This window comes from Aspergillus pseudoviridinutans (assembly GCF_018340605.1).
Source record: "Aspergillus pseudoviridinutans IFM 55266 DNA, scaffold_2, whole genome shotgun sequence".
Lineage (NCBI taxonomy): Eukaryota > Fungi > Ascomycota > Eurotiomycetes > Eurotiales > Aspergillaceae > Aspergillus > Aspergillus pseudoviridinutans.
In genome coordinates this window covers 4,004,946-4,019,796 of record NW_025091282.1, presented here as the reverse complement: position 1 = coordinate 4,019,796, position 14,851 = coordinate 4,004,946, and the positions used below count along the sequence as shown (strand labels likewise).

General features: G+C 47.7%; 5 protein-coding genes and 1 non-coding gene across 6 annotated transcripts; 2 read left to right on the top strand and 4 right to left on the bottom strand.

Annotated features, from left to right (window-relative positions):
- Positions 1–233: 233 nt before the first annotated feature.
- Asppvi_003454 (MFS transporter) lies at positions 234–2,005 on the bottom strand (the record flags this gene model as incomplete). Its single annotated transcript, XM_043299417.1, has 4 exons — positions 234–511; positions 564–940; positions 1,004–1,414; positions 1,482–2,005. 4 exons carry the CDS (start codon positions 2,003–2,005, stop codon positions 234–236), a joined length of 1,590 nt encoding a protein of 529 aa, XP_043155352.1.
- An 858-nt stretch (positions 2,006–2,863) lies between these two features.
- Positions 2,864–3,454, top strand: Asppvi_003453 (cupin domain-containing protein; the record flags this gene model as incomplete). Its single annotated transcript, XM_043299416.1, has 1 exon — positions 2,864–3,454. One exon carries the CDS (start codon positions 2,864–2,866, stop codon positions 3,452–3,454), a length of 591 nt encoding a protein of 196 aa, XP_043155351.1.
- A 347-nt stretch (positions 3,455–3,801) lies between these two features.
- On the bottom strand, positions 3,802–4,446 carry Asppvi_003452 (uncharacterized protein; the record flags this gene model as incomplete). The annotated part of the gene is made up of 1 exon (XM_043299415.1): positions 3,802–4,446. One exon carries the CDS (start codon positions 4,444–4,446, stop codon positions 3,802–3,804), a length of 645 nt encoding a protein of 214 aa, XP_043155350.1.
- A 1,179-nt stretch (positions 4,447–5,625) lies between these two features.
- Positions 5,626–6,652, top strand: Asppvi_003451 (uncharacterized protein; the record flags this gene model as incomplete). Its single annotated transcript, XM_043299414.1, has 2 exons — positions 5,626–5,877; positions 5,993–6,652. The coding sequence occupies 2 exons, from the start codon at positions 5,626–5,628 to the stop codon at positions 6,650–6,652; spliced, it is 912 nt and encodes a 303-aa protein (XP_043155349.1).
- A 411-nt stretch (positions 6,653–7,063) lies between these two features.
- Asppvi_r0003 lies at positions 7,064–7,183 on the bottom strand. The gene has a single exon (XR_006253291.1). It is a non-coding gene; the product is annotated as a 5S ribosomal RNA (ribosomal RNA).
- A 6,622-nt stretch (positions 7,184–13,805) lies between these two features.
- Positions 13,806–14,169, bottom strand: Asppvi_003450 (uncharacterized protein; the record flags this gene model as incomplete). Its single annotated transcript, XM_043299413.1, has 2 exons — positions 13,806–14,083; positions 14,142–14,169. The coding sequence occupies 2 exons, from the start codon at positions 14,167–14,169 to the stop codon at positions 13,806–13,808; spliced, it is 306 nt and encodes a 101-aa protein (XP_043155348.1).
- Between the last annotated feature and the right edge of the window lie 682 nt (positions 14,170–14,851).

Sequence of the window (14,851 nt, the reverse complement as noted above, 5' to 3'; positions counted from 1 at the left end):
TTTTACTGTAACCCACTTTACTGAAGGCCACGAGTTAGGGTTAGTCGAGCAACAGAGCAGGTATAGGGTAGATCAGTGACCGTTCTGGTTTTGCCCCCCAGATTGTGGTCATTAACTACTGGCTTATGTACTAATCCGCAGACACCCCCGTCTTGTTATGCCTTTTGCCCTGGCTGGGAAAATACTAATAGTACATAGGTTTACATGGGTATACTTTTGTGCATGATTAACATTCAAGATCTAGACGTGCGCTGCCGTTCCGCCTCAGCATCTTTCTGGATCTGCAAAATCGTTCGGCTTCGCGAACGAATCCTTTTTCCGTAACGCCAAAAAATGAAGGGAATAGGAGCCAGGCACAACTCTATCAGGCCGAGAAGTGTGCCGGCCCAATGAGGTGTCAGGTTTTGATACATCTTCGGTCCGGCCAGGGGCAATGTTCCTCCTAGGATAGATCTGAAAACTGTATTTGAAGAGAGCGCAGAAGCTGCGTAGATGCCGTAAGATCCCGCCACTTTTATTCCATGTTAGTCAGTCGAGAAATCCCAGTGGGACGAGGCACATACAATAATTCGAGCTGTAGATAAAACACAGCGTATTTCCAAAGCCAAAAGGAACTCCAAAAGCAATGGGCACCAGCCAGTGGATACTTGCAGGCACACAAGTCCAGGCAAACACGAGTTGCCCTATCGGAGTACATACCGCACCAAGGCTCATAATGGACCCTGCGGCTTCAGGATATACACGGCCAGTTTCGGGGTTGATTGGACTGGAGTTGATGATGCGCCTCCAAAGCGGCTCGAGACAGATGGCAAGCATCACTCCTAGACCGTTGCCTAAGTATGCCAAGCCACTGATACCGGGTCCCCAGCCTCTATAATTTTGGAAAACGATGGGATATGCGACGAAGGAAAGGTAGAGAACGGCATAGACAACAGACACCCTGGCACGACATTAGCATTTGCCTTGCCAGCAAGCTGCTTGGGTCTTGACTTTGGCTACTTACCATGTATTAAAGAACCACAGAATGGGCTCAGTTGCTGCCAAGGTGAACGGCCGGCGCAGATTGACCTTGAGCTGCGACCAGAAGGATGTCTTGTCGTCGTAGCGAGACCAATAGCGACTATCCTGCTCTTTCCGGAGCCGTGAGGCTCTTTTTCTGAGGAGGACAGGGGCATATGTTTCGGGGATCGTAGCCATGAGCAGGACAGAGGCGCCGCTGAGAATCATGGTCAGCCAGTTATCCCAGCGCCAGCCCAACCCCGCGTAGACGAAGCCACCGATGATGGGCCCAATAACAGGACCATTGAATGGCGCGATGCTCCATAGCGAGAAACCAACTGCCAATTTGTCGGGTGGATAGATGTCGACCAAGCTACCTGGCGCATTGGAGATGGTAGCAGCACCAAACACGCCTCTGTTGAGATTGGCAGGTCAGCCTACGCAAAAGTCACGCCACCATCCACAAGAGACAAATTGCGTACCCGAAAAATCGTACAACTAATATCTCAGCTATCGATGTGGCCAACGAACACGGAAGGATGAGAAGAGTGAAAACCACCATGGACACGAGATAGATCGGGCGGCGACCAAACACCTCGCTGAGCGGTGCTTGGATCAGACTACCCGCACCAGTGCCGATGAGGTAGGTGGTGATGCCCAGCGTCGGGATGACGGGGAGATGAATATCGAAGGCTTTGCTGACTCCCGGTATGGACGACGTGTAGATAGTGCTGTAGAGGGACACGATAAAGGAGGAGAAGGCGATGCAGAACAATGCCCAGGCACGGCGCCAGGATGACCATTCTTTGGGGTTGGTGGTATCTCCAGCTTTGAACCGGACCTCGAAGTCGGCTTCATCTTGGCCACCATGGTCTTCTTTCTCATTGCTTGTCTTGACACCACCGTCGAGGGCATCATCACCACGAGGGATGGCGCCTTGCACAGCATCACCCTGACCCTCCTGCACTGGCTGAGCTTTTGGATCCTGATGGACCACACTCGACATGGTAATCGGTGGCGTCGGTCAGACGCTAGGAATAGGATAGTGGAGATATTGTTCAGCGTCAGTACATGGCTCTCCCCGAGAAGCGGCTGCACTTCAGGTAGCGTCAGTGTTTTGTACAGTTCGCCCGTTACACAAAGCTCTTCCCCTGACAATCCAGCAAAGCACCTTAATGATTGCATCCAAGGAAACCGACAAGTATCTGACAAATGGACGCTCATTCCAGCCGAGAAAGGCCGATTGAAACCAATCAAATACTTGCCAGTTTACATGGATGCAAACCGGATAAAAACCACCCGTGGCTAGTTTTTGATTGGCTCAAACATGACTCTCGAGTCTTTTTTAGGCGTTTTGACAGCGGGAGTTGCCGCGTTTGCCGTTCATGGCGGCGCTGCGCGCGCCCCGCTCTCATCCTTTGAGCCTTTGATATCAAGGTGCTTTTTATTTCCAACATGTCAGACGAGGCTTGCGACACTTTGTCTCGACCTAGTTAGAGAGAGCGATCCTGCTAATAACTCTGTCCCGCGTTGTTGCCCTTCGTTACTCTCTTTCTCAAGCTTCCAATCCTCAGCCTCGTGCGCCACTTTCGTATTTCCTTCCCAACATCGTCCTTACGAGCTTTGTTCTTGTTGCGCTTCTCTCTTGAGCCTCGCTCTCTTTTTTCATTTTGGCCCCCAACTGTTAGGACTCATCCTCTTTCCTAAATCTGGCTTATTCTCAGTCTCGCCAAACTAAACTAAATTCTTACGGCTGAACAGTCCTGGTATAAAAACACGACGAAATGTAAGTTCCAAGACACGAATGAGACGATATCCAGCGTGTTCCTAGAATCCCTACCAAAGAAAACCAAAGAAAACAAAAATGGCATTCAAACGGCTAATTCCATTTGCCTCCCTTGCAGTCAGTTGCATTGCAGCCATGTCGACTCCGGCGCCACTTCCCAACCCCCAGCGTGTCATTACCGACACCGATCTCGAGACCGGCATCTCGCATTTCAATACGAGCCTGGACGAAAGCCTTGCGGTCAAGCAGGATCTCGGAGGTTCCCTGTTCCGTCTGGGCTACATCACCGACAAGACCCCCAACACGCTCGATGGCACCGATCTCACCAACTACATTGAGTACCTGGAGACTGCCAGCGTGCCTCCTGTCACCCTCCCCGACGGCCGTGGCATGATGTGGTACATCGACACCCCTCCTGGTGAAGGCAGTCCTTTCCACCGCACCATCAGCTTCGACGTTGTTATCCAGGTCGCGGGCGAGATCGAAATCACACTCGAATCTGGCGAGAAGCGCATCCAGAAACCGGGTGACATGCTCATCCAGCGCGGCACCGCTCACAAGTGGAGAAACCCCAGCAACGACAAGTGGGCACGCATGGTTGGTGTCATGTACTCGAGCAACCCCATAGTTCTCAAGAACGGCACCGCACTTGGTTCTACCGGACTTTAGTCGCCTTATTAGCAATAGTATAGACTATTTTTTGCCTACATAGGACAATCAATTTATTTTGAGCTCACCTTTTTTCACCTGCGTAAGCATCTAGAGTGATAATAAATTTCATGTGCCAGCGAAACAACGTTGTAAAGTACTGCCAGTAACCTGGTTACTTCGTATGCGCAAAATCACCAAAACTCTGAAATATACACATTCTCTTTTTCTGTCTCAATCTATTGACATAGTTATAACAGCGCGATCAAGATCAAATAGATAAAGATCGAATCATCAAATCTTGTCCGTGTATCTCTAGTATCTCTAGTACTCTAGATTGTATTGGCGTTGTGTCATTCAATAATACCCTATCTTTCAATAGCCTCTAGTAGTTGCAACACTGGTATCAGGTAGTTTCCCAGCTCTCTTTCCCATCGAACATGCTGATTATGTTCCATCTGCTGCATCTCATCCAACATTGACGCTATCTGGCGTAACATTCGACGATATATAGAGCGTATCAGGGTGGCTCCTTGTTGACCGTCAAGAGTAAACCGCCCGAGAGCCATAGGAGGGAGATTCTCAAGGGCGGCAGCCAGGGAGGGGCTGGAAGGAGCCACAACGGGCAACAGACGAGGTTGTGCGAAGTTTTGCGGCGCGCTCCCAATGCTGCTGCTGCTGCCGCTCCGGCTATCCCTCTCAGGCCCCCCATCCGAGTTGACGGGCGTATCAGTGACATTATTGCTCAGAAACCCAATCACATTCTCAATCATGTCGAGAACGCGGTGTGTGTGGGCTTCCAGACAAGGCCGGCATGTCTTTAGGCGTTCCCAAAATGCCATGGCTTGACTAAAGAGCCGAAAAATAGCTTCCACGCCCGACTCGTCATTAATTGGCAGCGCCTGAAGTTCGGGTGGGCTGCTGTCGCCGCAGAAACATGACCGTTTCGATGTCTGATTTGACAAGCGCGATTGCCGGCGACTATTGTACGTTCCATGGCATGATGCATCCATTTCGGACTGCAGGATACGTTACGCACGGTTTGAATAAATTGGTATGAGAAGGAAAAGAAGGACAGCTAGGTGTAGCCGGTCGCAAGTCTACGACCACCTAAGGCCTGCGGAGCAAGCTGTAAGCAGTATGCTAAGAAGCGAATATTCTACTAATCTACTCCAATTATTGATGGAATGCTAGATGGCCTAGTTAGGTATAGCTGGTAGATATCTACCATCCCAAACTGGGGCCAAAAGTCTAAGAGAGAGGGAGCTCAGGGAGGCATAAGTAGGGAAGAAAGGCAATGATAATTACGAGGGGAGGCAGGGTCCTGGCCCCCAGGACCCACTTTTACGATGTATTAGGACTCTAGAATACTATGAATTCTATAGTGATTAAGAGAGTCCAGCAATAGAAATCATGATGATATCACGTGATATAAGATTTCAGAGCCAATCAGAAGGTCAGAAACTGTGGTTTTTGTCCAATCAGATTGAGCACTAAGACAGAAAGCTGGAAGGGGATGCAATAAGACATGCTAAGGTACGCTTCGCTCCGCAATTATGCTGAGGACACGGAAAAAGGAGGACTTTACTGAACATGCAGATGCTGATTAGATACGGTTTGTCTGTTTTCTGCAATTCACAGTGTGATTACGCTCCTTGCACAAATCCTTGTGCTATCACCTCACAGCATAAATCCTAAAGGAACATAATACAGCGTTTAACTGTATGTGCATAGCTCTGTGAGTAACTACAGGCGGGGTTTACAGAAGTAGCATTTAACTACCAGAACGATAATGGTGAGGAACCAAGTAGAAAAAGGAAGCCGAAAATATTACATTGAAAAAGTTTCGCGAACTCAATGCCATTGTCAAGGTAGAAATCCACCATTTCGAAGGATTGCTGGAGCGATGCAACGCTGAATACAATTTACCGTGGATGTCGGTCAATTTATGAGGACATCGAGGTGAAATATGTTACCGAGGGGCATATCATACAGTAATACCGTGCGAATATTGGCCCGACTATAATAAAACCGTTTATTTCCCACGCATATGCGCCAGTATACTTGATTCCGAATCGTCACAAACGATACAGACCTGTTTATACACTGGTCTTCTTGATTTTTTGCCTCGTCTTGCCAATTAGAAAATATACTCTGATATTGCCGTCAAAGAAAGCACCCCAATCGACAAAATGGGATCGAACGCAAACGATAGATCAGAGCGCTTTGGCGACATGAGGGATTACATGTCCAATACGTTGTTCCAGCCGCACCGAGCCCGCGACGCCATCCGGGACGCCCACCAGGGCAAGATCCCTACTCTACTGGGATACTACGCCGGGCTAGCCTCGGTCCCGATCACCCGCTGGGTGGCCCCCATGGGTTTTGACTATGTTTGGATCGATTGGGAGCATAGCGCCATGAATATTGAGACCATGACAACTGTACGTTGGAAGCAATTTTAGTCTCACACCTCTAGCTCGCGCAACCTCAATTCGTTATTGGCTCTTGTTTTGTAACTTTCTAGAAAGATTGTCCGCTGAATATAGCCATGCGCAGATGGTACACGAGGCCGTCTTCCTCAGCAACGGCMGCACGATCCCTTGGGTCCGCGTACCCGGCCACGACCATGCCACCATGGCGTACGCCCTCGACGCAGGCGCATCCATCGTGGTGCCCCAAGTCGACACGGTGGAACAGGCCAAGGAGGCCCGCGGGGCCGTAAAGTTCGGCCGAAAGAATGGCGGGCACCGCTCCGCGCCGCCTTTCCGCTACGTGCATGGGCTGACAGACGTGCCGCTCGACAAGGACCACTCGTTGTGGGAAAACTTCAACCGCCAGTCGGGCTTCATGATCCAGGTGGAATCGCTCGAGGGCATCCAGAATCTCGACGCGATCCTGACAGAAGTGCCCGAGATCGACGCCGTCTGGCTTGGCACCATTGATGCCCGCGTCAGCATGGGGCTGCCGGGTGGCCACGGCATCGTGGGGACAGAACCCGAGTGGCTCGAAGCTGTTGAGCTGTTCCACAAGACTCTGCGCAAGCACGACAAGCCTTACTCGGGCTTCTGCTTGGCCAAGGGGGATTCGTTCCTCAAGGGGAAGAGCTACATGTCCATGTGCATTGTAGCCGGAGATACGCTCAAGCTAAGTGAGATGATGGAACACTTGACGGACAGGAGAGCCGAGATGGCTCAGAAGCAAAATGGTGCCAAGTAAGGACTTTCGGTCTACTTTTGGTTGAAACAGAGACGCAAGAAAACGATGGTCTCTACTCAGGTCCTCCGAGAGCAGCACATGAAGTCGTGTTTTGAGCTTTTGACCAGCCAACTAGACGTAAATTGCAATGTGAATAATGTTACAAGCAAATATCGCGTCTTAGCTCACCTTTACTCGCCCACACTCACCCCATGGTTTAGCATCTCTTATCTATAAAGCAGCAAGCTTTTAACAACAGATCTCCTGGCTGCTGCATCTGTTGACGGGTCCAGTATCCCTGGCCAGGGCACCGCTGCAGTGTACCTAGACCCCTCTATCACCACTCCGCTACATCTTGACAGGCCTTTGGAGTCTCACCAGAGAACCAGTATTTCAAAGAAACGCAGATGGAAAAAATAAAATAAAAGCAAAAACATACAACAGCCGGGATTCGCTGGTGGTCACCCACCCAACTACTAACCGGCCGGCGTGTGGCTTAAGTACGGCTGAGCGGACGGGAAGCCCTGTTTTCCACACCCTGTGGTCGTATGTGATAAATCTCAGGTGAGAAATGATATATGTATGCTCCAGACTACCTTTTTGAGCTGGCCCTCTGCTGTGTCGCGTCCGTCTCACACGTCCATCAGAGCTTCATCACTCTCGACCCCCAGCATTACCATCGTAACCAGCCCATAGAGCGCGGCAAGTTTGTCCAGGATTGTACCTTCATTTGTTGTCTAAAGAAAGATGAGGAGTTTGTTTGTTCCTTTGTCCGCCGTATCTTGCACCCAGACTTCATCTGGCTGCGGCCAGCAAGACATGCCATCTCGGAAACTACTCCTCCGGTACCCCGTGTACCAGGCACGATAGTACGAATACTGCGGCATCATTCACAAGGCATTATATTATTTTTCGCAATGGTACTGCTTATGGTTCGAACTCCCATTTGACGCCCACGTCGCGCAACTGCCGTTTGGGCTGGTAATGAAATAGATAGACTGGATAAGCATAGAGGAGGCTAAAGCTACTAGAATCCCTATCCTAGAAGTTTTAAGCAGTAGGAAGAATCTAGATGATCCATTCAACTGGATTTTTACAATCCTGATAACAAGATTGCCTGGTTGTTGTTATTATATTGATTAATTTCCAGTGGAAGGCAGGTAAAGCTAAAAAAAAAAGATATTTAAAAAGGGCAGGGTTCGACCGTGCCTCTGAAGAGATCAGAGGGGTTATTGTCTGAGATAGACACAATTCACTTTAGATTTGGACTGTACCAGGAAGAATAGTACGCGTATCTGGCAGCATCCTTCATAAGACGTTATAATATTTTTTTGCAATAGTACTGCTCATGGTTTGAACCTATTCAACACCCATGTTATGCAACTGCTGTTTAAGCTAGTAACAAAATAGATAGACTAGACAAGCATAGAGAAGGCTATTAATATATTGTGATATCGACAGGTATGTATATGACTTCGGGGAAGTCTATGAGGTGTGCGGAGATATCTACGAGTTGTCATCGCTATGTATGTAACGATCTAGACCCTTGCATTCCTTCACAGCTCAGGTAGAATTATAAAAGGGACTTAGAACCCTTCAATATTGACGGGGCATGTACGGGGCGGCCATTGGCCTACTCCTACCCTCGCACAATTCGAAGGCTCTACTCCCACTGCGATGAACAATTAATCATCCCACTATGAATAACGTAATCCACAAGCGAGCGGCCATTCCAATCGAGCGGCCACCCTCTTCAGATTTGACCGCGTCTCATTATTTTGAATTAATTAGCACGTCACCATGCCTCCAAACTTGCATAAAAAATCAAGGGAATTAGCTGAGCAGGAGGGAAGGATTCTCCTTGCAATATCTGCCCTTAAGAATGATCAAATTTACAATATTTCCGAAGCTGCACGTGTTTATAATGTCCCCCGCACAACTCTTCAACGACGCCTAGATGGCTATATCTTTCGACCTGAGGCACGCGCAAACGGGCATAAAATGACTTAGAATGAAGAGGAATCACTTATTAGGTGGATATTATCTATGGATCAACATGGAGCAGCTCCTCGGCCATCTTATGTTCAAGAAATGGCTAATATCCTTCTCTTAAAGCGTGGATTACCTGTTTCCCAGACTGTGGGCAAGAACTGGGTATATAACTTCATTAGTCGGCATGAAGAGATCAAGACTCAGTACTCTAGGCGCTATAATCACCAGCGTGCTAAATGTGAAGATCCAAAGGTTATCCAAGAGTGGTTTAACCATGTCTAGATTACTATAATGCAGCATGGAATTGCGCCTGAAGATATCTACAACTTTGATGAGACTGGCTTTGCCATGGGCTTAGTAGCTACTGCTAAGGTAGTTACAAGAGCTGAGATGCTTGGTCGGCCCTTTCTTATCCAGCCAGGGAACCGCGAATGGGTTACATCTATAGAGTGTATTAACTCTACTGGCTGGGTGCTTCCACCATGCATTATCTTCAAGGGAAAGGTCTATATTGAGGGCTGGTATCAAGATACAGCCTTACCAGCAGACTGGCGGATTGAGGTTAGTGAGAATGGATGGATGACTGATCAGATTGGATTATGATGGCTTCAAAGAGTCTTTATTCCTGCTACCAGTCGTATAACTGATAGATATCGACTCTTGATTCTTGATGGCCATGGGAGCCATCTAACACCTCAGTTTGATTAAATCTGCACTGAGAATAATATTATTCCAATCTGCATGCCTGCACATTCATCACACCTCCTTCAACCTTTGGATGTTGGCTGTTTCTCTCCGCTAAAACGCGCATATGGCCGCTTAATTGAGAATAAGATGCAATCTGGTTTCAACCATATTGATAAGTTTGACTTCCTTGAGGCCTATCCGCAGGCTCGTACAGCAATCTTTTCAGCAGATAATATCAAAAGTGGCTTTTCTGCAACTGGATTAATACCACTGAATCCAGATCGGGTGCTCAGTCAGCTTAATATCCAGCTTAAGACCCCTACACCACCAGGCAGCCGATCAACCAATTCCATCCCAAAAACACCCTATAATCTTAAGCAGCTGAAAAAGCAGGAAAACACACTTAAGAAGCTACTCAGAGAGCGCACATATAGTCCTCCTACCCCTTCTAAGGCTGCGCTAGATCAGCTTATCAAGGGGTGTGAGATGGCAATGAATAGTGCTATCCTTCTTGCAAAGGAAAACCATGATCTACATGCCGCACATGAGAAGCAGCTTCAAAATAAGAAGCAATCTAGGAGGCAGATAGAATCTGCAGAGGGATTCTCTATCCAGGAAGGGCAGCAGTTCATTCAACAGAGGAATCAGGCTGAGGAAGCTATCCAGGCAGTAGATGCAGAACAACGCCCTCAACGGGCACCCCCGCGCTGCAGTGACTGTCATATTATAGGCCATAAGCGATTGCAATGTCCGCAGCGCAAGAATAACTAGTTTTAGTAATATAATCATGTTTTAGGTGTTCAAATACCCTCTAATTTCGGTTGCGGCCAAAATTCTATGGTTTAGTGGCCGCTCGATTGGAATGGCCGCTCGCTTGTGGATTACGTTAGCTAAAGCTACTAGAATCCCTATCCTAAAATTCTTAAGCTATAGGGAGAATTTAGATGATCTATTCAGCTAGATATTTTTAATCCTGATAACAAGATTACCTGGTTATTATTTTTATATTGATTAATATCGAGCAGAAAGCCAGGTGAAGCAAAAAAAAAAAGATTATCGACAAGAGCAGGGTTCGAACCTGCGCCCCCGAAGGGAACAGATAGTTTGTTGCCTAAGATAGACACAATTCACTAGGAGGAGATTAGTATTATTTATAGAACACTAGGATGGGGAGTACCGACAGTCTGTCGCCTTAACCACTCGGCCATCTTGCCCGGTTGTTGAATGTCGCAATTGGATGTGAATTATCCTGACCAAAAAAAGCATTCACCTCCACTACTCCGCAGAAGGATTGAATATAACCTGAACTTGTGCGACATGGAGGATACCCTGACTATTTGTTAGTGACCTTGATTTAGTACGTCATCAACGGTATCGTGGAGGCGAGTTCTTTTTTATTGGTCGTGATGAGTGACATCGATAATATTTCAACAGGCAAGGTGGAGGAGTGGTTGAAATGTGGTAGAGAGATTGACTGAGGCCAGCAAAATTAATTCGTCTTCTTGACAGATGCAGGACCATGTGGCATAGCACTGGATGTCTGGTGAAACTAATATACCTAGCAAATTTATATAAATGCGACATGGAATTTACACTTGATGGGTCTCGATTTGTAGGAATATGAGTAGCATGTCGGGGGCGTGAGGTGTGTGAAAATATATATATACACATTTCCCTCTATAATGAGCACAAGTAAAGGATTTTCACGTACTCGGATACATGAATCATTAAGGTAGTTAAGATCAAGGACACGTATAATTAATAGGTGTCGATGTCCATATATTTAATGGAATCGACGTATTTAATAATTCACTCACTGCCTCCATACTCATATTGGGAGATGTCGTTGAATATTAGGTAGAGTTGCATATCTGGGACGACAAGCAAATCGCTTTCTCCTTTTGGCCGAATAGTATTCATTCTTGACATAAATAACCCAAGGTGGAGGGTTCGAAACCCATCAAGACAGACTCTACTGTTATTCTTATTTTATTATTTTATTACCTTTCTCTTTTTCCGACCATAATCGCCTTTATTATGACCATCGCAGCAACCGAGTGTTTGGATCTCATGCACGCTCCAAATATTTGGCCAACTTAAATACACCCTCCTGCACCATGACTGCGAATCTTCAAAACGAAACCAACTCTTTATTATGGCGTTAAATCATCATTAACCGACACAGCAGACATGATGTCCCTCCAACCGCTCGCATCCGTAGAGGACAGTGTGCCATGAAACGCGACCAGGACCCTTAGCAACCCTGAGCAAGGAAAAGCAGGAGTATACATCGTTTTCGAGCCTCGACGATGGCCACCTCGCGATGGACTGTTTGGGACCAAGGTAATACGCACACTTACACGCCTTCCCGTCCACTAACAGCTCGAACAACTGCCACAGGACAAAACGCCTATGGTATTCTGTACAATTCCACTTCTTGCACTGTTCACACGGACCGTTCACCTCAATTCCCCGACGGTACAGAACAATGGCGTATTATTGGACCGAAGAGCTGACAGGCTTTGCCGCCGGTTGACCATCGCGACGCCATGCCCATTCCACGTCCCGAATAATGGCGAGAAGCTGCACACATGATTACTCCTAGGGAAGCTTCACTTCCTGCTGCGCGGCCTCGAGAGCACCGCGCCTGTCGCATGAAGCCCCATACCTGTCTCCCTCTCCCTTCTTCTTTTGAAGAACTTTCTCCTCCACGCCATTTTCCAATCCTTATTCTACTACGGCATATTGATATCGGACTGTCAGCCAGCACCTGCTAATATGTCACCCTACTATCATTTCTACTATTCAGAAAAGGTCGTCTAGACACTCTTTTAGCTTAATCATTGAGTGCACTCGCCATTACCCAGTTTTGAATCTCGTGGTTCCTATGACTGGCTAAAAACTTAGAATAGGAAAGAGAAAGTATTTTCATCCTTTGAAATGCCTAGAAAGTGAATAACCTTAAGCATATCAATGTATATATATCTCAATATCCGCACCTCTTAGAGGTACAACTGAGTGCTCCTATTCAATATATGGCTTATATTCACTCAACTGGCCCTTAAAGTCTATAACAGTGAATAGAGACACTAGAATGAGTTATGTAATTCTTCAGAACCCACAGCATAAATAGACTGATCTTCCCTCTTTTTACTCTCCATCCTATTCTACATCTTTCCGGTTTGCTATCCATCCTTTTTCCAGTCTAAAAGACTCTATTTTAAACCCTCGCCTGATGGGCCTCTTGCCTCTGAGAAACTTTGCTCCCCTTTTTCAAGAAGATTGCATGTCTTTAGGGGCCAAGCTAGAGACATACACACGCCCGGCATGAGCATGATCATACCCATGTCCCTTGCCCAGCAGATTACCGGCCCAGCCTTAAGCACTGGCGGCCAGGCATTTGACCTGGATCACTAGCACTATACCAATCCGCATTTTCATAACCCACAGGCATTCGCCCTACAAGCGCTTTCGCGCCCAGCGCATTTGTTCCCCGCGATTCAGGCTATAATGCTATGGATGTGTCTGTGGATGAATTGTCTTTAAATGACGTTGATGATGCAGGGAAATACTTCCCAATTTGCCGCTTCGACAACGCATACTTTTCAGATACTCCAGGACCTGGTGACACTGAGCACTGTGCCAACCGAATCACCCTGTCCCCTAATGCACATGCATTCTGGGTGAGATGCCTCTTCGCGTTGAAGCCAGTTGCTCTCAACCAGGATCACAAATGCCTTGAGCTCGAGTTTCACTGGCCGTCTCCCGTTCTGGCACGATCCTTCTAACCAGTAAACCTTCCCTCCCAGAGCGCCTGGATGGCAGCATTGGCGATGCTTGTCTCTTTGACCCCAGCACAAATAGCATGATTTTGTCAGACCGTAGGATATGGCTGGAAACGGACGACCCCGTCAATCGGCCCCTTCCAAGCGTCAGGCTGTAGCAGCTCCACTTGACTATGCAAAGACTGGCAGCACTCAGTGGCGCTGCAGAGATTTACGATGAGTTGAATCACATAGATGACTATTAAATTGTCGACATGGTGAGATTATGATTCTACAGACGATTCTTGGGAGGTTGACGAGATTTTGACGATATTGTATGCGTTTATGAGCCATCCATCTCTTTGCTTTGATGCTAACATGGATAAAAGGTTACGATCGACCAACTTTGAATTTGCCTTCAGGACGTCATCATAGCGCTTGGAGCCGTTGAGGACGGATTATGGAAGGGAGTCATACACTGGCAATTACAGTGGTAAGGACCCCTTAGTTCTGATAGATCATCCAGTCACTGGAACTGGGGTATAGGTGCTGGCCTCCATCGAAGAGGAACTCAGTGACACCGTCCCGCGCATTCACGATTACCAGCCAAAGACGCCTGTTAGAAACGCCCAAAGAATGCCGTGAAGGTTAAGGGTTTCCCAGCCTAGCGCATTGAAGTCACTGTATGCCATCCGAGCTGCCTAGCCTCTAGACATGCATCGAGGATGAGTTCAAAGATCGTCCAAGGTTGCATCCTCGATTGGATTAGCCCAAATATTCTGGATGCTGCTGACATGCTCCAGATCAGTGGTTAAGAACATGCCAAAGGCCTCGTCGACGTAGGCGCCGTCTTCCGTGTGGTTAGCTTTATCCACTGTGCAGAAGAGGCCATGGGCGATCGGGACCTTCATATGCTCTTCATCTTGCGCGGGAAGGTTGTATAGGTAGTCAACCTCAAAGCTTTCACTCGTCGGCGTATCGGAATCCTTAGAAATAGGGACAACTTGGACTGACTTGCTGGCGGTGTTTCTACTTGGTTATTCCTCGGTCCTTCGATTAGCCCATACTGCTCGATGGGTCCTGCGCTCTGGTCATAACGCTAGGCCATGTCATATGGTTACATCGCTTGCTATCGCATCCTTGCTAGGCGTCCCAGGGCAGTAACCTAGCGGCTCCGCAAGGTCAATTACTCCTGGCATCTGCATTAGCATGGGTGACCAGGTAGCTTCCAACTGACTCGCCTCGTTCGGACTGGCTGGTGGGAACAGAATGTCGTCATAGCTCTACACAAGAGACGCGATATACTAACGAATCCCTGCGGCTAGTCTGTGGGACCAAGTCAAGAAAACAGTTACTAAGGATAATGTAAGATATAGGTTCTAGCGAGCGAAGTGGCGAATGCTTAACAGAAGCAGGGCAGCGAGGGAAGATTCCTAGCTAGTATAGTCTCCACGCTTAAGATGTCTGAGCTTAGACGTTAATATAACTACCAGGCTATGTACTTAAGTGTCCATGGTCAGCAAGTTCAAGGCGACGTCGGAAGCTAACTCAAGACATTGGTCTTCTCCCATCCACAAAGCAGCGTGAAACCACCAACTGTCTTTTCCGAACCGCATTGCTGTTGTAAATTCCCAGAATTCAGGATACCAGCCTGCAGACTCCGAATCCATAACACCCGATAAATGCCCTTCTTCGTCGACCAGGATATTATGGGCCTTGAAATCCCTGCGGGTAAATGTTATCCGATGGGGAGTTACTGGATTTTCCTCGCACACAA